This window comes from Periophthalmus magnuspinnatus, chromosome 1 (assembly GCF_009829125.3).
Source record: "Periophthalmus magnuspinnatus isolate fPerMag1 chromosome 1, fPerMag1.2.pri, whole genome shotgun sequence".
Lineage (NCBI taxonomy): Eukaryota > Metazoa > Chordata > Actinopteri > Gobiiformes > Gobiidae > Periophthalmus > Periophthalmus magnuspinnatus.
In genome coordinates this window covers 29,926,958-29,948,064 of record NC_047126.1, presented here as the reverse complement: position 1 = coordinate 29,948,064, position 21,107 = coordinate 29,926,958, and the positions used below count along the sequence as shown (strand labels likewise).

Genomic DNA, 21,107 nt, shown 5'->3' with positions numbered 1-21,107 from the left:
GTTAAACAATGTGTTTATATCATAAGCTTTATATTTCTGTAAGGTTCCACAGTATAGCATTAAACATAGTCTATCTACTTTATGTTTCAACGGGTGTTTTTAGTGAGAGAAATATGATGATAAACATGCATTCTTTCTGTGAGCCAGTTTGCATTTCCAAAGAGTTTAATGACATGCTGTGGAACAGTCTAAGCAAACCATTCATGTCCATGGAGACAAGCAGGTAACAGACCCTCCATCAAAAAAGGGCCATATCACACACAGGGGCCATATCAAAATGTGAACATAACTGTATAAACCTGCTGTGAAACATGTAAAAAGCCCAGAATCTTAAAGACGATACAGAATTTTTACAGGTATTTGGTCAGATCAGTATTTTATATTTTGTACATTGTAAACTGTGATATTAATCTAAAACAGCTCAGGAAATGAAACAGGTCCAATGACTTCCCGTAAATGTCAGCTGAGCAGGCTGATGATAAGTATTTGTTTTAAGTTCACAGTGGCTCTAAGACCTTTTATATTTCTATACAACCTGGGGCCTTTTTTGAGGATGTACAGACCAGTGGGCGGAGACAGGGGGTAAGTGAGCACACGGCCTCAAGTGCAAGGCAACACATGATTATGCATTGGGTGAACTATTGAATTACAACTTTACGAAGCTAGTCATGAGAATAAAAGTTAAAATGCATATGACAGCTTAGACTGTTCATCTTTCTAAAACACAGGTAATGTAACTATATTTAAGATTTTATTAAATACTCTTTTATAATTTTGTAATTTTGATAAACTTTATAATTGTACTTCATAATATGTTATGTTATGCATGTTATCCAGCAACCATAATGTTAACAGGGGCCAAAAATTGTCTAAATTACACAATAATGTCTAAAAATAACAAAATAAACAAATGAAATAAAATTAAAAAAACTAATAAAATAAAATGAAAACAAATAAAATAAATGACAACACCTTTATTTTATTAAATCATTGTTTAAACTGTCAGAAAATGACTTACCTGTGCGTAAACTGGATAGATTTGTTTGGATTTTTCTGTCATATAGGTAGAAGTATTTTGTTTTATAACTCACTACTACTTCTTTTGAATATTTACCACAGTTACTACCTCACCAAACCAAGGCGTGATTATAAAAACATATAAATCTGTCAAATGCATTTAATTTAATATGATATGTCTGTTTTAATCCAGAGAGAGACGTGCGTTTGGACAGCAGAGCACCACCTGAGAGACACACCTGTCATTGAGCTCCACAGACTCCAGCCCGTCAGTGCGCATGCGCCGCTCCCGGGCTGTACTGTCATGGCGCTGACGAGCTGAAGCTACCGGGGCAAATCAGGAAGAGACCGCGGCGCAGCTGGCTTTATGCGCACATTTCAGCGAGTGTGCGGACTTTCCACGGCAGGACAAGGGATAATACTGTTCTTTTTTGACTTTCGCTGCCAGAATAACCCGCTCTGAGACTTGTCCAGGCTCAGTTTGGGAGTTTTTGCGCCCGTTTGGAGGAGCTGTACCTGTCAGGAGTCAACGGCAGGAGCAGCAGCAGCAGCAGCGGCGGCGGCAGTAACGACAATAGCAGCAACTTCACCCCCGTGCACAGTCCGCGTCTCCTTCTGTATTTGCCTTCTGTGCGCGCTGAGGAGGACAGGTTACGACCCAGCTCTTTCTTCCTCTTTCCTTCCCTCTTTTCCACCTGGATCGCAGTTCTTTGGCGGCTTTTGGGAACGTTAATCCATCCGTCTCGTCTCAAGTTACGCACAGCCACGAGAGAGGAGTTGACTGTGCCCTCGCGGTGACATTAACACTCACAACAGCTAAACTATTTGTCTCTGGGCGCTTTGGCTGCTTTGGATGGGGAGGAAAACGTGTTTGCGTGCCTGTCCCCCGCTCTGTTGAAGGAGAGGGACCAGGGCGCACGTCGTCTCCTCCACCACCACCACCACTACCACCACCACCACCTCCTCTGGTGTTAGGGTGAACAGGTGTCTTACCTGTGGCAGCCACCTGTCTTTTTCTTCTCTTTCCTCTCTGTGTTTCTTTGACTAGCCATGGCCAGCGCGGAGGCAGGGGACGGGAGTGGAAAGGAGGATAAATCCTACGCCATGGCTCTGAACCCCGGTGTGCCCATCAGAGGGATACGCATGAAGTTTGCGGTCCTGGCTGGACTGGTGGAAGTTAAAGAAGTTTCCAACAGAGACATCGTGGAGACTGTGTTCAACCTGGTGAGTAAGCTGCTTATGGGAGGCTCAGGACGGGGCTGACATGGCTCTATCAAAGCCTGTGTGCTCAGACATAAGAGGAACACAATACGGTGGACTTGTTTGTTTTTTACATGGAACTAACTATTAAAATATCAATATAAGCATACATAAGTAGAAATAGCAATAATGATCATAATAAATCATTCATAAATAATAACGCAAAGTTTGTTAAGAGCTTACAACTTGGCTAATTTCATGTAATAACCCAATAGATTACTGTCCCAAAGCATAGTTTTGTTAGTTTGTATTTGTAAACTGCATAATTAATTCAAGTGAGATAGTGATGCAACCCACTGCGTGTAATATCGTGGCCTATATTCCTTGATTAACTTATGAACAGGGTGATTATTGAATTGCACGCAGGCGATAAGTGACTTCGCTACACCTTAAGACGTTGAAATGGATGAATTATTACAGACCTGCTAAAATCACACTGCTTTTTTTTTTACTGTAAGTTGACAGTTTGGATATGAATTTGTTGTGCTTGCAAGAGAATGAATGAAAGCAGGAAGTGTGCAGGGTGAGAGAGGACGGATGGCTGGTTGGTGTAAGGTGTGCTGGGAGAGGAGGAGGAGGGAGAGAGGTGAGGGAGGGACCTACAGAACTGCTTTGTCACTGTGGCAACACAATGGCGTCCTTTTTGGAGGTGGGAGCTTCATCTTCCATGTCTATAGGCTCAATGGCGGCCCCCTTCCTCACCCCCGCAGATGGGTCATGTATACCCTGTAGTCGTCATTAGCGTGTCTGTGTAGATCGAGACATTGCATTCTTTTAGATAAGGAAAATGAAACTGTTCTAAGTATCAGCGAGAGCTAGTGACTCGGGAGTGAGGTTAATAGACAGAATATTGACGGTAAATATTGCCATGTTACAGTTTTATATGTGAACTCGCCTGACCTTGTGATGTTTGACCCTTGTTTAATGTAGAAACTTGTAAGTTATTATTTTTGTATTAACATTTCATATTTTCTTTAAAAGCATTTGTGTAAAGGCAAAGCAAGGCAAGGTTATTTGTATAACACAGTTCGTACACGAAGTAATTCAAAGTGCTTTACAGAATAAGAAGGACATTAAAATCGCACAAATAAAAACATAAATAATCACAAATAATCATCATAAAATTAACATTAAAACAGAAGAGTGCAGAATAAAAGCCTTTCAGTCATATGCACATTGACAACTGCCATTTGTTCATGCAAAAAGGTTTCGTTTTGAAACAGTTGCTAATATTCAGTTGGTTTGTTGGTTGGTTGTTTGTTTGAATATACTTCGTCAGCTAGTTTTGTTGCTAACAGTAACTTCATGAATAATTAAAGAAGATGTCCTGCCATTTTTGCTGTTATCGACAGTACAACTTGAACTAGATTTTAGTAATAAGGATTTTTTCTATACCACTGATTTAAAAACATTGGAAAGACAACACACAGTTTTCAACACAATATTTTAACAATATTTTTAAAAGAGCCCATATGACGCTATTTTCTGATCTGTGTTATAATGTTTCCTCATCAAAAACAGACCTGGAGTTGTGTTTTGTTTCATTCACACATGTTTAACACACAAAACCTGCATATTCAGGCAGGAGTTAGTTCTTTAGTTCTTCTCTCAAACAGAAAACACTCTGTTCTTGTAATGTTATGTTGTAGTACAGGAAATGCTCCATACACTTTCACTAGTCATTTGGATAATTTCAGCCCTGGAATTGCCAATCTCTACTTGTAATAACTACCACTGCATGACATCACAAGGTGGAACAGAGCATTTTGAGCTTTGGAGATGGAGACAGACTAATAATAAAAGGTTACTCAAACATGTGTGAATGAAACAAAACACAACTCCAGGTATGTTTTTGAGGCGGTAACAGCATTATAACATGCCTTAAACCTTAGCAAGAGTCAATTTTGTGTAATATAGTACCCTTTTAAGTAATTAAAATCTTATTATCTATTGTCAATACCATTATTAATTAGTAAATAGAGCTATTGCAGATTTTTTCGACAACTTTACTCAAGAGTTAGTGTTGATTTGACAATATGTTTGCTAAACGTAAGAGCTATTAGTGCTGCCTTTCAACCAGAAATTTACCCTTAAGAGAAGTGCATTTGTCAATTTGCGCTCATCCATCGGCTTAGAAGTAACATATCTATCCAAAAACGTTAACAATCCTATTCCAGTTATTCCCAATATTCACACCCCAGACTTTAATTCCCCTTGACTGACGGTTGGTATAATTGGAGCAGTGGATTTGGTGACGCTCACTGCGCTGGAGTGACTGGCAGCTGTGGATTTGACAGCCCATGTAAGTGTGTGCCCCGAGCCGGCCTAGTTCAGCATGTTCAGTATACTTCCAGCGAGCGGGAGAGATGGCGTCATGCGTTTCCTCAGATCCCCTCATCCTCCCCGCTCTCTGGCCCTTCTCTCCGTGCTCCGCTGGCTCGTCCCTCTGCTCACCTTGCAATATTTGTTTTGTTGCGTCATCATTTTCCTCCTAGACTCCTCTGCCGTTTATCACTGGATGCGTTAAGTAATGTGATTTAGCGGGTTAAGTGGTAATTCATGACAAATGCAGTTATTAGCATGCAAATTGAGCAATGTTTTGGCGAATGGGTAAATCATTAGTGGTGTCATAAACAATAGGTGGTAAATTTTCTGCAAGATTCCATGTAAAAAGAAAAAAAACACAATCAAAATGTCAAAAATAGTCTACAATAAGCATGTTGTTTTCAAATAATGTTACATACTGTGACATTAAGGCAAGAAGCTCCATAGTGTGGGTTTAAAAAGTGTTGTGTAAGATTTTTTTTCTCTCTCAAAAATGTAAAAAAACCCCCAGAAATATATGGTTAAAACCTATTCCTCACTTTTTCTAATGTGTTCTAGTGATGTGACGTTCATGCAGTGGAGTGAATAGTTTAGTTAGCTTAAACAGTTGGAACCTTGAACCTGATCTTTTTCTTTATAATTTCTTTGCATTTTTATACTGAGTAACGCTGAACCAACACAACAATCAGCACAGAAGCGGAGTAGACGACACGAGTGAGAGCTTTGAGCACAAAAAAAAACCCATATTTGGCATCATAATAACAGTAGTTAGTTTTAAAATGATTATTATTGTAGTTTTATTTAGATTCTGCATAATTCTAAAGGGTAAACACACTCCCACTCTCAGTTTGAACCATTTCAAACAGATTTGAGCTTTTGTCATTTCCCTCTGTGGTTAGTTTGTAGATAAAATTAGTTCTCACGTTGGCTTCCGGCATATGAATAAAAAAAAAAATAAAAGAGCCAGACTTTTGAACGGCTCTTTGAATTCAAAAGATTCGGATCCCATAAAAGACCCGAAAGTTCCATAACCAATGTGTTCTGGCATCCTAGTAATTCACTATTGATCACTATTCATACTTCACTTTATAAACACGTCTAATGCTAACGGCAACTAGCATGCTATCAATGCACCAGCCTTACTTCCTGGTTCACAAATGATAAAAATGCTTTATAATTAAATACTGACAGTACACAGTGGTCTCATTTTGACCCTTAAATCTGTCACACACTACAGAATTTTGAAGTTTTAATTTTTGATTTTTAAATGAGGACAGTTTTATGAGATTTTAAGTTATATGATCCTTCAAAATCGCATATGAAGATCCAAAGTTGGGCAAAGGAAATCAGGTCATATTTTGGACAAATTAACCCAAAGTGGTAGACTGCAAATTCACAAATTAAATATAATATAATTTGTGAATTTGAATATACCTTTTCTATAACTTGTAGCCCTTTTATAGATGTGAAAAGGCTGTTGATGTTGTATATGGCTGAAAACAGTGAAGTTACTGACATAGAAGAGCCCTATACTTCACCCTAAGGTCAAAATGATAATAAATGACGCTAAAACGCAAGACCAGTTCAGATCCGAACAGAAAACATTATAGATCTGACTTTATAACAAACCAATAGCCTACATAATTGATGAAGCTCTGCATTTCTCCAGTTCAAGTTGCATCAAAACTGCCTATACCGCAACTATGCACTATGCTCTCTTTATTACAGTAATACAATTTTAATAATTTATAACTAGGAACAGTGCAAGTTCCTGTAAGTTTCAGATCAATGCCCTGGTTGTGCCTGCGCCTGGTAAATGTTTGACTCCCTGCACCATTGAGTCAGTGGTTAACTTTGTAAGGCATGCCTACTCTCACTTTGTGTTGCACTTAAACCTGCCACCCACACTCTACAGGAAGCACACCAAATGATGACGTTTTGGGGGCTTTTAACAATGTTTTATCCACTCGCAAAGCTTACTACTGAAGTTGTTTTCATTTATGGCTATTTTTCAGTTTTCCTCACATTTAATCTGTCTACCTATCCAGAGCTCAATGTGATAAGCCATAGATACGCTCTATACACCACAGACCACAGAACTACACAAATTCTTGGTTGAACTAAAAACACTTCCTGTCAGTTGATTAGTCGACTACTACAAAGGGGGGCGTGGCTAAACTATTACGTATCTCTGTGTAACTGACCCAAGCTGGCCTCAAGACTACAGCTGTATGGGAGTTCATGCAAAAATGCAACGCAGTTTATACAGAAAGAAACTACAAGGAAACAGTGCATTTGTATAAAGATAGACTTATGAATTAAAGATGGGCTGACATATTGGTTTGGAGGATATACTGGGCTGACATTTGCACTTTTAAGGACATCGGTTATGGTCTTAAATCTTCAGCTGAGGCCAACAAGTTTTGATCAGTCTGGTTGGGGGGATTTTGTAGCACATTTAAATGACACAATATCTGGAAAATAATCAAAATCGACCCAAAATATCGGCAATCGGTTGCTCTGGATTCCAAACAATCTGTATCGGCCATGAACAAAAAACATCTCTGTCGATCTTTATTGTGAATCCTGAGTTTAATCTGCTTTTTTTTTTTTTTTTTTTTTTACAAATACATACCAAAAAATAGCAAACCTTCAGCTAACACATCTACTAACTTCTCCTTTCTGCTGTTGTCCCATATAAATCTTTACGAAACACAAACCAAATGAACACCTTTACTTCACTCACTCTAATTATGTCAGCGCTTAAATCACCTTCATACAGAAAATAAAAAAAACAAACAAAAAATGTAAGTTTTCTGTTTACCTGTCAAATTACAGATATTTCGACCTGGTTTATTTATGGTTAATATCGTTGTAATTACTGGACTTGTTCACATGGAAAAAAAAAAAAAAACTGGCACAAAGTTTGACATCTTCTCTGTCAGGACAAATCATGATTTTTTTCCCATAACGCCTTCAGAAAGTGGTGCCATTATTCAGCACCAAAGACGTGATTGATGCCAGTTGAAAGGACTTTAAGCTATAACATTTATACGACAATTTTTTTCGGAGTCGACCCCTAACAAATATTTCTACATTCCTTTAGTTGATGGGTCGATAAGGATTTATAAGCTTAACAACAGAAAGTAGAAAGCATTGAGTGAGTTAATTGGAATTTCTGGAATTAGTGGACAGTTTAATATGTATTTTCATGTATCAAGATGCACTTTACAAGCTCATATTTTTGTAAAGGTTATGCCAGTACTACGCCATGTCCCCTTTAATTGGGAGTAATGATTCACAGGGCATGTCTTTAGTTGACCAAGAATTTTTTTTAGGCAACTACAGCCCTGCGAAGAAATAATTATAGGGTTCAAAGTTTGTGGATCGTAAGTTTGGATATTTCTTTCAAAAACAGTGAATCTCCCATACACAGCCCCTGCCCTCCATCTGAAATTACCACATGAAATTATAGAACGTGATCGTGATCTATCAGCAGATGTTTATATAGACAACTTTTATGCCAGTTAAGGCTTCGAGATGTGTAAGATTTGGATGTGGCCAGTCACTTATAGCTGCACATCACACTAGCAAGCAGCACATTTTTTTTTCATTTGTACCAAAATGACTATGCCACGCTGCAGAATCCTTTGTGTATCATCGATTAAGAAAGTAAAATTGGAGAACGAATCACTCCAAATACAACTTCAGGTGAGTAAATGGTGAGGGGAAGCAACTATGACATGGTTAAAAGCCCTAAAAGGTCAAGTTGGCAGAATAGGTCCGCTTTAAACTTCTAAAGGCCATGAGAACAATGAGACTACCGTATTCTTATCCTGCCTTTGTTCTTCTGAGAGCTCTTCTGCATAAGGAAAGACAATGACTTAAAAACTGTAAGTGAAGTTGCCCATTTAAACCTTGGACAAATGTAGGTGAATGTGCAGTTGAGTATAAAGTAGCAGCAGAAGCCTGTTCTAGGTCTGTGGCGGGAGCTGACATAAGAGATGGCTGCGTTTGTGGTGCGGAATGCAACTCTGGCTTCACCTGAGGACAAGGTCAAAGGGCTGGAGAACACAGGCCGGTCTGTGCACTGGTGGGCATTTTAAATTCACTTTTTAGCAATTGGGATACTGTATAACTCGATTTAAAGTGTAATATGTCATATGTCAAACAAATACAGATCTAAATACCACTTACCCATAGAAGTAAAATACCCCCTGTTTAAGTGCATGTCTGCCGTGTGTCTGTAAGTTAAGTGTAGACTCCTCCTGCTCCCTCTCCACAGATTGTAATCAAGCAAGATAATGCTGTTGGAAAACTGCACGACTGCTTTTTGTAGTATTCACCCAATGTTTAGACAAGGCTGAGTTTGTGTGTGTGTTTCAACGAAAAGAACTTTGAACCACATTCTAATATTTGCTACTAATATTGCACATTTATCTAGTATCTTGCACAAACAGTTTGCCATAAACCAGACTAAATACTAGACAGTGACAAATGTTCATAAATAAATCTTTTTGTTGTGCTGATGTGCGGAGCAGCTGACAGACGTGTGATGGGGCGACAGTAGCTCAGTTTCTACAGTGTTTGTCCAGTGACCCGAAGGTTTGCAGTTTGAATCCTGCTCTGGACATAAACATCATTGGTTGAGTGGTCAGATCCACTTATACACAAATTCCAGCTTCCACAGTTGTGCCTTTGGGCAAGACACAAGTATGAATGTGTGTGTGAATGGGTGAGTGGTTCCATGATGTAAAGTGCTTTGAGAGCATTGAAAGTGGAAAAGTGCTATTTAAAAATGTGTCCATTTACCACATGGACATGATGAATGTTTCAGTCACAGGATAAAATGCTGCGAGGCTTAAGTGTCCTAACCACAGACCCCAACCCCAGTGGTACCCCCGATCTTACACATAAATGAAACCCAATATCCTCTGTGTTATCAGCACAATCAACCCAACACTCCACACCTTTTCTCTCAAGGGCACGACTGTTGTCAAAATAATCATGACTATAAAGGCTTCATTGCTCGTCCTCATGAACTGTTGTCTTTTGCCAAACAACAGAAGCGAGAACTATCACTGTTAAACTATTGTTTGGGCTGTGCACCTGAAAAGTGTTTCACTTGCAGGACAAACCAAAACAGGCATGCTGCTGGTTTGTGGACTCCTGCTGTGAAAAAGCTACTCTGCCACGGATTAGATTGTTCATCTGTTTCTAATCAAAGCGATAAACAGGCATTGTTTGACACTATGCAAAAAAGAGTAGCTCACACAGCAGTGACGGAGAAAGGACCAAATCTTTGACCAATCTACCACAGACCTCTGCCAGGCCAACCCCAGCAGCTTGTATCTGTCACCAGTTACTCCCCTCAAGCGGAAATGAAGACAGGCAATGAAGTCAAGACTATTTGTGTAACAGTTCACAGTACACTGTAGTACAAAGTAGTTCAAAGTAGTTCAAAGTGCTTTAAACAGTAAGAAGGACATTAAAATCATAATACAAACTAATCAAAAAAATAAATATTCATCATAAAATTAACATTAAAAGAGAAGAGAACAGAATAAAAACTTTTCATAAACGGCCTTAACCTCACGGAGCTTTATCTGAAACACGCGGTCACGCAAATTAATTATAAAAAGTACTGTCTAGATTTTAATCATAGCTAGATGGGCTGTTATTTAGTGAAGCAAAAATGCTTCAACTTTTTCTTGTTATGTTTCACTGCTGATAAATGTTTTTTTCCAGACAAACAAGAAACACCGACCCAGTTCGTGCATTTCCTTTTTAACTTCCCAAAGGTGTTAGCTTGTTATGCTAGCTCATCCTTTGTTTCTGCCTGGTGTTGGCTGCAGTGTCGCCGCCTCGGTGATATTTCCTGACCTACATCTGTTGAGGCTATTGTTTCAAGTAGAAACAACCATCGCTTTCCAAGGCACTTCTGCCGCTTCTGTGGCACAAAGTTAGACCCAGACCAACTTTGTGCGGTCTACATATGACCTGAGTACTACACAAGTCCTGTTGTCATGAAAATTGTTGCTATTTTTTTTTCTCTTTGGTTGATGACGTCTTAGTCAACCATAATTTGCATCCTTTGACTAATCGTTTTCATTAGACTATAAGGATTTACATGGAAGAACAGCAGAAAGCAGTGAGATAGCTGAAGATTTTGTATTTTTTGGTATTTATTTAATCTGTCTTTATATAAATACATTGTTTCTGCATTAACTCCCCTGCAGGTGTAATCTTGTTAGTGCAGTTTTTGTGTCAGATGCATAGAGATACCTACCGTAATCGTTTTGAGAGCTTTTGCCCCCTTTTAGCCAACTAATCGATCAGCAGGAAATGTATTTATTCGACTACAGCCTTACTACATCCAACTTTCTTTCAAACTGCAAGTGTTTTCCTGCTGCAGAACATAGGTCAAAGTTATTACCAGTATCCATGTAACTAAACATTGTTATTATATTGAGTCCTAATTTATCGTTTTTTGTTTTTTTTGGCAGGTTGAAATATTATTATCTCAATCAGCGATACAAAGTGCATGCTAATATGCAGCCTCATTCTTGACTTGACCCACACATTTTCCTTGTAAATCATCTAATTATCTCATTGTCTCTTGGTCCATGTCCAAGGCTGGAATTCTCTTACAATACCACTATGAAGGGAAGCATAATTCCATATTAAAATTTCACTTCTCCATTTTCTGTCGACCGCTTTAGTTTCATATCAGTTCTACTACACCCATTAGTCCAACTCCTTCAGACTTTTGCGGTTTGTAAACCACAGCAGGAAACTCTCCACTTCCTGATTGGCACGATAAACCAAGATGTGGCCTCTTAACTTCTGAGATTTTTCACTTTTCTACACCGGTAATTTTTAAATCAGTGTTACTTTTTGCAGTGGGAAGCATTTTAAGTGTTATTTTATTGCAAAGAAATAACTGAAAATCTTTCATTTCGAAACAGTCTTGTGTGATGTTGTTTTGCCGTTGTACCAGGCACCATCAGGGAGGAGCATCATGAGAAGAATGCGAGGCCATTAAGATGCTTTCTCTAACTTTGTATACCTGCAGGATCTCTGAAATTAAGCTATTGCATTTGTTTATGCAATAGAAGATGATCCAACTTGAGTTATCCACAAAAGAATAATCCAGATTTGCCAAAAACTGTGCACATCTGCAGAGACTAGGACTGGGTAATATGGGGATAAAAATTGACTTGTGATCTCATCCATGTGACAATGTGTTTTTTTTTTTGTTAAATTGTCACATTGTGATTCAGTACTTCTGTTTTATGCAGCTCCATGCTCAAATACAGACACTTTTCTCCATCCATTCCTCCTTTTGGTATTAATTAGTCGTGCACTCAGAACAAGGGGATGTCTTTGTTTACCTCTTAAAGGCTTTATCAACATACTAGGTCTGCATGAATCATGATTTAAAAAAACAAACATTGTTTTCACTATTATCGTGGAATCGTTATTGAGTCTATTCCTTAGCCTCGAAAATGAGTTTGAAATGTTGGTATCATGACAACACTAAAGGTTAACGCTATTAAAAATGATTAGATTTATAATTTGTAGAAGATGCTAAGTGGCCATTCATTTGTAAGTACAACTGTCTCCAGCCCCATTTCACACATTTCCTGCATGGAGACAATAGTTTAACATCGTCTTCCTCTGTTTGATCAGCTTCTATTTTTAACAGCCCAGGAGCCTTCTTATCTCCGCAGCTACAGGCCAAAAGTATTGTCACATAAATGAGTTCTTTTTCTCTTCATCAAATGCTCTTCCGATTGTCTCATTCTCAACAGTGGCCACATTAACTTTTTCAAATTTATGCAGAAATACTTCTAAGAAGATTTTCAATACTTTTGTCAACCTTTAAGTTGACTTTTATTTTTTTTTTAACTGAACGGAATATGTGTGTAATAAGTGCTGTTTCCTGACAAGCCTTTTCCTTAAGTGAACAATAACAGCCTCACTGCAGCCTCAGACTTGAGCATTATTTTAAGACAACCTCCAATTATTTTTTTCACAAACCAAACTTTAACTTAGAGAAAGTTAGTGAAAGGATATATTTTGTAAGTCTTCCTGGCTAACTGCATCGGCGGAACCTTGGAAAACAATGCCCGACATTAATTCACAAATTCTCAGCTAATTTGCAGTTTTCACCGGAGTAACACTATCTTGCTTTCCCAGATGATTCTCCCACTCTAGAAACTGGGAGTATATGCCTGGCACAGCACTGCAGATTTATACTTAAACACACACTACCAGTTAAAAGTCTGGACACAGTTTTTCATTCAAGTTTAAAAAATAAACTCAGATTACTCAAAAGTATCCACACTTTGCTTTGATCACTGCTTCACACTCTTGGCATTTCTTGACCTTGACAAGACGCAGCTGTGAAGTGAAAACCATTTCAGGAGACTTCATCAAGAAGCTCATTGAGAGAAGGCCAAGGGTTTGTGGAGCAAAGGGTGGCTACTTTAAATTTAAATATAAAAAAAAAAAAAACTAAGAATAGAGTTTTAATTCTAAATATCTTGCATTATATATTTGTTTATAAAATGTACAAAATAGTGAATATAAAGAAAAAAAAACATTGAATGAAAGGGTGTGTCCAAACATTTGAATGGTACTTTTTGTTGATTACAAAATAATAATTGTATGGTATCGCTGTGAAAGGGAGAGTAACTTAACATAGGGAGCAAAGCGAGGGAGGATTCAGAGCCGTGAATGTGAAACTTACGAGAATTAATACGTTGTTTTTAGCGAATATAGCATTTTGAAAACAATAAAGGGTAACATGGCGATCTAAATATGTTACGTGTTGGCACTTACAACCCCATGAGAGCAAAATACCCCCTGAGGAATGAAAACGAACTCAACCTTGATCTGAAAAAAGAATCTATTAAAATAAAATACCCCTTCTTTAAATAACTGCTAACATGACAACAACATCCTGACAGGTCGCACTCTGAAGATATAATTAGAATTCCTGCAAAACGTCATCATCCTCCTCTTTGGGCAGTATGTTGGCAGTAGTGCAATTTATTATGCTCAAAAATTGTATGTTGTCCTTTTCATTTGCAATAAACTTATACATTTCCGATCCTTTTCTGATATGCAGCTGTTGAGTAACAGGATGTTGTGCACTTGTCTGGTTGATTGGGTGAAAGTTCAGTGCCATGTGAGACCAGGTAAATGACATTTCCTCTGTGCTCCCCGAGTGCTCAGAGCCCCTTCACCTCTTAGACTTTTGTCCTGTTCATCTTTGTATCGTTCAAAGTATGTTTTAAAGAAGATGACTTGAGTTTTCTGGCTAACCTGCTTGTTAAAAAGGAGGCATTTGACTTCTATGGGGTATAAACTGCTAACACATAACATATTTAGATCACTTTGTTGCCTTTTATTGTTCTGAAAATGCTATATTCACCAAAACAACACACTCCCCTTCAGAGCGCTATCAGAATACAATCAACGTGCATTCCACTATTGAAACGACAGCACACCGCATCAGGTTTGTCGAGTTGCTGTGTACAGTTTTGTGTCATGTTTTTGTATATTTATGGAGAACTGTCGTGTGGGAGCATGGGTGATGTAGGCTTGTGGGCAGAACATTGCAGACTCTTACAGCTAAATGTAAGGAGGGCTCAGACAGAGGGAAAGATTGCAAAATTACTGAAAATGCGTGGATTAAACCTCTTCAGACATGTTTTTGATGAGGAAACGATATTATAACGAGGCAGAAAGCTCCAAAAATCAATTTTTTGCTCTTTAAAGATGCGTGTTCCTCGAGTCCGACTAAAGTCCGGCTAGAAGAACACATGACAATATTCCTCTTATTACCCCCGCGTATCAGACTGTGCTTGTTTAATGGCGATAATTGAGCTAATACATTTTTTACGACTCTGTTTTAGCATTAAGAGCCTGTACCTTGGATATTTCTTCTAGTTCAGGAAATATTCTTTTAAAAGTAGCGATTTGGGGGGGAAAAAAGGAAGCTGAATTATATTTCTTGTACATTTGAAAGCATATTTGGTCAGATAAGAACCATTTAGAAGTCAATACCAGGGACAGGCAATTTTATCCAATCAGAGACATATGTGGAAATACCTACTTCAGTTGTTTCTTGATGTGTCAACTTCAGAGTTCGAGAAGAGACCATGTGCGCAGGGCAAGTATTCATAAATACTTCAGTATGCTGTATTTTTTTTTTTAAGCTAATGACGTCTATACTGGAAGGAAAAAAACCTGTAGCCTAATATAACCCGCGCTCTGATAGGCAGGTGACATGGCGACCCAGTAATCACTCTTCCAGTAATAATTACACGTCACAGATTTTGAATGTTTGCATTTGACTCGATCATAACCTTATTTCTGCTTGTGTCAGTTCTTTTGAATAAGCTCATCACCGCCTCACCGTCTCATTACCATCCGCAGCGTTCGGTCCAGGCCCATTAAAGCCTCCCCGTAGTTCCCCATATAAGATGCTGTCCTATCATCATCGCAAGCCTCTCTGATGGATGTTTCATGAAGAATATCAGCGCGTGGCCCGACAAGCTGCCTCTTTAAAATGAGATCCAGTTACAAGAGGTAGACAGAAGTAGGCCAATGCGGTAGTGTGGTGAAAGTGTGGTCAGCCGCAGTAAAAGTTATGTAGCGGATAGTCTATTGTATCATTGTGTTATGAAAAGCTCTGTTGGGCATTATTGACCTTCCATTCAAATATCACACTGCTGTTTTGCTTTGAGTAAATGGGTGGATTCAGAGCTGTTTTCTGGGGTTGTTATTACAGAGAAGTGCTGTTGAATTTGCATAACTATAATAGAGATTTGGAAGTATTGATCGTCACAGTTAGGAGTTTAAAATGCCATGTTTGGTCGTAATAAAGGTCCTGTTCCAGATTTTGACAATGTATTTGCGCAAAATTTGAGCCACACTACAAAAATATTGTATAAGCAGCTCTTCCGGTGAGGTCTGCTGCGTGTGAAGCCTGTGATCAATACGAACATCCATGGTCCTCTTTAAAAATGCTGGCTAATGCTATTTTGTAACTTTAATATTAGTTGAGAGTGACTTATTTAAGAGCACTAAATTAGCTTTCCTGTTGTAGTCCCAGCTAAGTCAGCCCTTTATGGTCAAATTGTGTTAAAACAAAGCCCAGATTAAAGTCTTAACTTTAGTAACAGAGCTTAAGACACAGCAGTGCCTCCATTAGCATCACACCTCCAGGGAATGTTGATGACATCAGCTGCAAAGTATCAATTTGACTAAAACGCTGGCGCAAAATTCACGCTTCTGCTTTAGTAGTGATATGGCAGTGGATGCGGAGTTTTACTATAAATAATCTAGATGCTATAAATTGATAACTGTTTTTTTTTTGGAGATTTTTGACAAAAACTAGTCAAAGAAAGCCACAAAAATAAAAAAGTAAAATAAATGTAAGTTCAATGTAAGTTTCAAACAGCAGGTGTAAAGTGATATATCTGCCCTTGTGGTGCTAAACCTGTAACATTAACACAGATTTGGAGTAGGAACATACCACTGTTGTAAATCCCCTTTTTTTTTGTTTGCTTAAAGATTTACTCCATTTACGCCATTTAATCAATTAAGGCACTTTCACTTTAGCAAAAAATACTATTATATTATTTTAACGATTATTTTAACTTTAACGATGACTTTCTTTGCAGTACATATTCCTACATTTACCAACTTGATGGCACCTGATCTAGAAGTTGTAGAGCTGAGAATATTGTAGCCACCACTAAATGTTCCTCAAGCTCAAAAGTGCCTCAAGTACAAGATACTAAATGACTTGACAAGACTTGACAAGACAAGACAACCCTGCTCCAAGCCATATCCAAACCTCCACATCATTTTCACCCTAAAAAAATCAAATATTAAGAGTTTAAAGTTGATTTGATGTCAATAAAAATAGATCATTTAAATAAGATGATGTTCCTTGTGGTCATTGATACCGCACGGCTGATTAGCTTTCAAACTTAATAATATTTTTACGGGGAAAATGAATGGGAAATGTACATCTGGAGCTAAGCGGTGAGCGTCACTGTTGAGCTCGTCTGGCGTCTGAAGGCCGACGTCTCGCACTTCTCTGAGGACTAACTTTTATTAACTGGCTGTTGTATGGCTCCGATTGCAGCCGGCTCTTTGCTAATGGACGCTGGTACCACTTGCCACAGCGGAGCACATGATTTATGGGTCTGACAGGGGAGCAAAGTCACTCATCCATCAGAGTCCACTGACCAAGGCACTTCGAAACAATGAGGATAGAGATGGAAGGGCCCGCTGACACCTGCTCCACCGCTCTGCCCGAGGAAAATGGAAATCAACAACTGGAGATATTTCCTGAATTAGATTGATCTGTTCACAGCAACTCAAGGGCTTCCAACTTTTGAAATCTGATGGTTTGTTATAGGAAATATAAGCAAAATCAAAACTTGTATAACATAAATATTTTCATAAAACTGTTACGAAATTGTCGAGAATTTCACGTTGGCAACTAGTCTCAGGGTCACATCGCAGTTTGAATTTATTTTACGAAATTGCTCACCTCAATTTTTGGACCAACTAAAGCAATTCCAAATAAATATAGATAAGAATACAACCAAAAATATGTAATATAACAAATTCTACTACAATGGGGTGAAAGAATAATGCAAAGATCTGAGGCTCATGCAAATTTTTGTGTAATCATCAAATATCATACCTCCAAAATGACAACAAAAATACAAAATTATGAACAATACTAGAGCTCGATATGTTTTTTCATGGCTTATGCAGAAGCCATTTGTTTAGAATCCAGAGAAACCGATGCCTCATAAGGTCTGGTGAAATTTTTGAGCTCATATGTAGGGCCTATTTTTATAATTTTCTCCAAATTACATCATTTTAATTTATTACAAACTCATCCACAGCCTTGTTTTACTACAAACTGGATAAAAGAGCTGTGTAGTCATGTTTTGTGCAGAAATGTTTTAAGCAGCGGGTGACCTAAACAAAATATCAGCCTCTGCTTGAAATTTACGGCCGATAGCTTATACGCAGAAAAGTGCCAGTATCGGCCCTCTCTAAGCGATACGATCTGACCGAGCCCTACAGTGGTCAATGTGATGATGTGTATTTCCGGTTCAAGCACTGCCTTTGGCCCTATGGAGCAGGTGTTATGCCAAAGAGCACAAACACACACACACTCACACACACCTCCAGCTGTTCTGAAGTCAGTGTTTCTATGGCAGCAGCAGACACCAGATCCTGACTGGTGCCTGCGCTCCCTCCAGGCTCATCTGAATTAATCATGGCTGAGTGACTGACCAGGCTCTGGGCCAGAACAAACCAAAAACTGCTCTATGGACAAATACATGAAGAGACCACGGGTACAGCACAACATTCATTTACACGGGACACTAGTGATACTAAAATTTCAAACTCAAATTTGATAATAAGTAATAGAGTCAAGGCTTAATATAGATTCTGATACCACAATAATAATAGAAAAACACTTTTAGACAATAGAATGTTCAATTCCAACATTAAATCATAGTTTCTTTCTTGTATCTCTCTTATAGCAGTGTAATCCCTCAGTGATAGGAGTATACGAGTCTAAGTGATCTTAAACCTGTCTTGTACAGTTAAAGATCATTCAAAAACTATTTTCAGGTTTATTTCAGTCCTGTTAATGTGACTTTTTTAGTATCAATAACTGCTCAAATGCTCAGTTATCGATACTAGTTTTGCTTTACAACCCGACTAGCTACATGGACATGGTCAGGAAAAATCAATAATTAGGTCTGAGCACAAATGTGTGAGAGAGGCGATCAGTGATTCATGTGAGAACCTGATTGTGTTTGTAGGAGTCTGAGGAAAATCGCAGAAAATCAAGCTGTAAACAATAACACAAGTATTGATAATTAGAGTTGAGCGGTAATTTTGAGTGAAGACCCAAGAAAGATGACTCAGTAGTGATACCTCAAATTGATTTACATTGCTGCAGTGGGAGCTTGACCCAGAAAAATTTCAACGTAGACAAATAAAATAGATCATGTCAGGACATGTAAAGAAATCATATTATCGTCCTGCTCTAAACCCTACAGGAAGTCGGCCATATTGGATATTGGATCAAACCCAGGACGGACAAAATCACACATCATAATCTTTTGATATCTCCAGTTTTCTTCCAAAAACCTTCAAACTTGGCCAAAAGACTCAAAACTAATGTGCAATAAAATATTATCAATTACATTTTAAATAGAATGTTAGGTGTGGTCATGGTGATTTTTCAACAAAATGTAATTTTTTGGAAAAATCTAAAACATTTCATCTCTGACAAACATTGTCAGATTTGTTGGGCCCATAGAGGCTGCATGCACTTTTGTGAGAAGCACATAAAGATATAGCAATTAGGGCTCTGTCTGGTGAGATGGCTCTATAGCGTCCCCTTGAAACTACTAAATGCAAAAGAATCGAATTGGGTGAGTTAGCGCCCCCTACAGAGTGGAACTAACTTTCATATAGGGAGAAAATTAAAATATAATGTGTATGAGGTTTTTGCTGATCCTGATCAGGCCGTGGACAGGGAGCTGCAGGTGTCACTGACAACTTTACAAATGCAGGGAAAGACTCACTGAAAGACACTTCTGTGTTTACAAAGGTACGTCTTTGTGTGTCGGGGCTGAATGGTGTTGCCGTGGAAATGGCGCAAATTTAGTCTTTTGCAGCCCGCCATCAAACTCTGACAAGTGATAATTCGCACATATTTTGGCTGATTTCAAACTATAATAGTTGGTGGAGACTCTGGCCCTGAACAGACTGATATAAGAAAATCAAAAATGGGAAATCCCTGTAACTTTTTCCTACATTGAATCTGGACTGAACCAATGCTTGGGGTGTTTTGTCTGTTTGTATATTTTATTGGTGTGGACATAATGGCTTATATATTTTTAAATGGCTCTCCAGCGCCCCCTGAAAGATAAACGTGGGACAGAAACATTTATCTACGTCCCACAGTGGAATATTCTATTGAATATTATATTGAATCACGTTATGCCAGGGTTGGCAGCCCTCCCACTGAAGCATGACGTCGCGGTCACAAGGGTTGTGAGGGCCATTTATCACTGTTTGCAGTTTTAATTAGATCTGATTTTGGGTGTGTATTTACAAGCACAAAATAAATCTGATCATCAAAAATACCTGGTGGAGTCAGTTTATGAGTGGATTTTCTGTGTAACTATTTTAATCTATAATTTTTTTAACTTTCATTTTTGTCTTTGCCACATTAGTTTGCCCTTTTTGGATATTTTTTATTGTCAAAAAACAACAACTTCAGAAAGGTTGTTGTACATGTAAACATGGCCACGGATGTGGAAATGCTCTTAAATTCATTTATAAGAGGACAAAACTGCAAACTCAGCCTTTTTGAGGAGTATAATGAACTGGGCTACAATAAACAAACTTACAAATATAACTAGGCCTATGTGCTGTGTAAATCCATTTAGAGTTTTTTGAGTTTTCAGACAATCTTCAAAATGTTTTTGTGAGTTATTGCTAGTTATCTGCGCATTGTGTTTCCATGGTAACTACTGAACATTCAGCCTTAGACATACAGGCAAAACACCCCAAGCATGATGTCACTGAAATTAATAATAAAATTTGTCGATTACTTGGACATATGTGTTCTAAATGCACTGTACATGATTTGAGACTTGGCGTATCTTTCTGGTTCTGTTAGAGCAGCACCAGTTTTTAAACCAATATTTACACATGGATCAGCAGCTGCCAGTGTATGTTTTCAGGGCAGAGTAAACACATCAGACCTCATGCCTTTTATTTCCATCTTTTATCTCATTTATTTTAGCCCCGATAAAGCTTTTACTGCATCTGTTGAATATGTTCAGAAATACATTTTAAGGTCCTGATAGGGCTCATATTACACTGTTTACTGATCTGTTATAATATTGTTTCCTCATCATAAACAGACCTGGAGTTGTGTTTTGTTTCATTCACTCACACAACCTGCAAATTTAGGCTGTATTCTTTTCTCATACAGAAACACTCTGCTCCACCTTGTGATGTCATCATGTGGTTACACAGAAAGTGCTCCAGTGTGTTTTTAAACTCCATACACCTTCACTAGAATCAATCTCTGCCAATCTCTACTGAACAAAAGGTTAAAGGAGCTGTTAACTTGAAAACTACCACTTCATGACGTCACAAGGTGGAACAGAGCATTTTGAGCTTTGAAGATGTAACAGACTAATAATAAAGGGTTACTAAAACATGTCCGAATGAAACAGAACACAACTCCAAGTGTGTTTCTGATCGGGGAACAAAATTAAAACATGACTTAAAGCTCACAAGAGTGAAGTTTGTATAATATATACCTTTAATTTTGCTTCATGATTTTGGAGTTAAACTTTGGACAATGTTGTTTCCAGGTGAAAATCAAATGCAACAATATTGATACACAAAGCCAGCAGTGA

General features: G+C 38.2%; 1 protein-coding gene across 5 annotated transcripts in view; it reads left to right on the top strand.

Annotated features, from left to right (window-relative positions):
- Window positions 1-1,301: 1,301 nt before the first annotated feature.
- The window catches only part of lrba (LPS responsive beige-like anchor protein), a 258,545-nt gene continuing 238,739 nt past the window's right edge, over window positions 1,302-21,107 (top strand). For all 5 annotated transcript variants that reach the window (XM_033972966.2, XM_055221266.1, XM_055221265.1 and 2 more), the window contains exon 1: window positions 1,302-2,241. In XM_033972966.2, coding sequence (XP_033828857.1) covers window positions 2,068-2,241 — 174 coding nt within the window. In that variant the 5' untranslated portion in view covers window positions 1,302-2,067. The remainder of the gene's footprint in view (window positions 2,242-21,107) is intronic.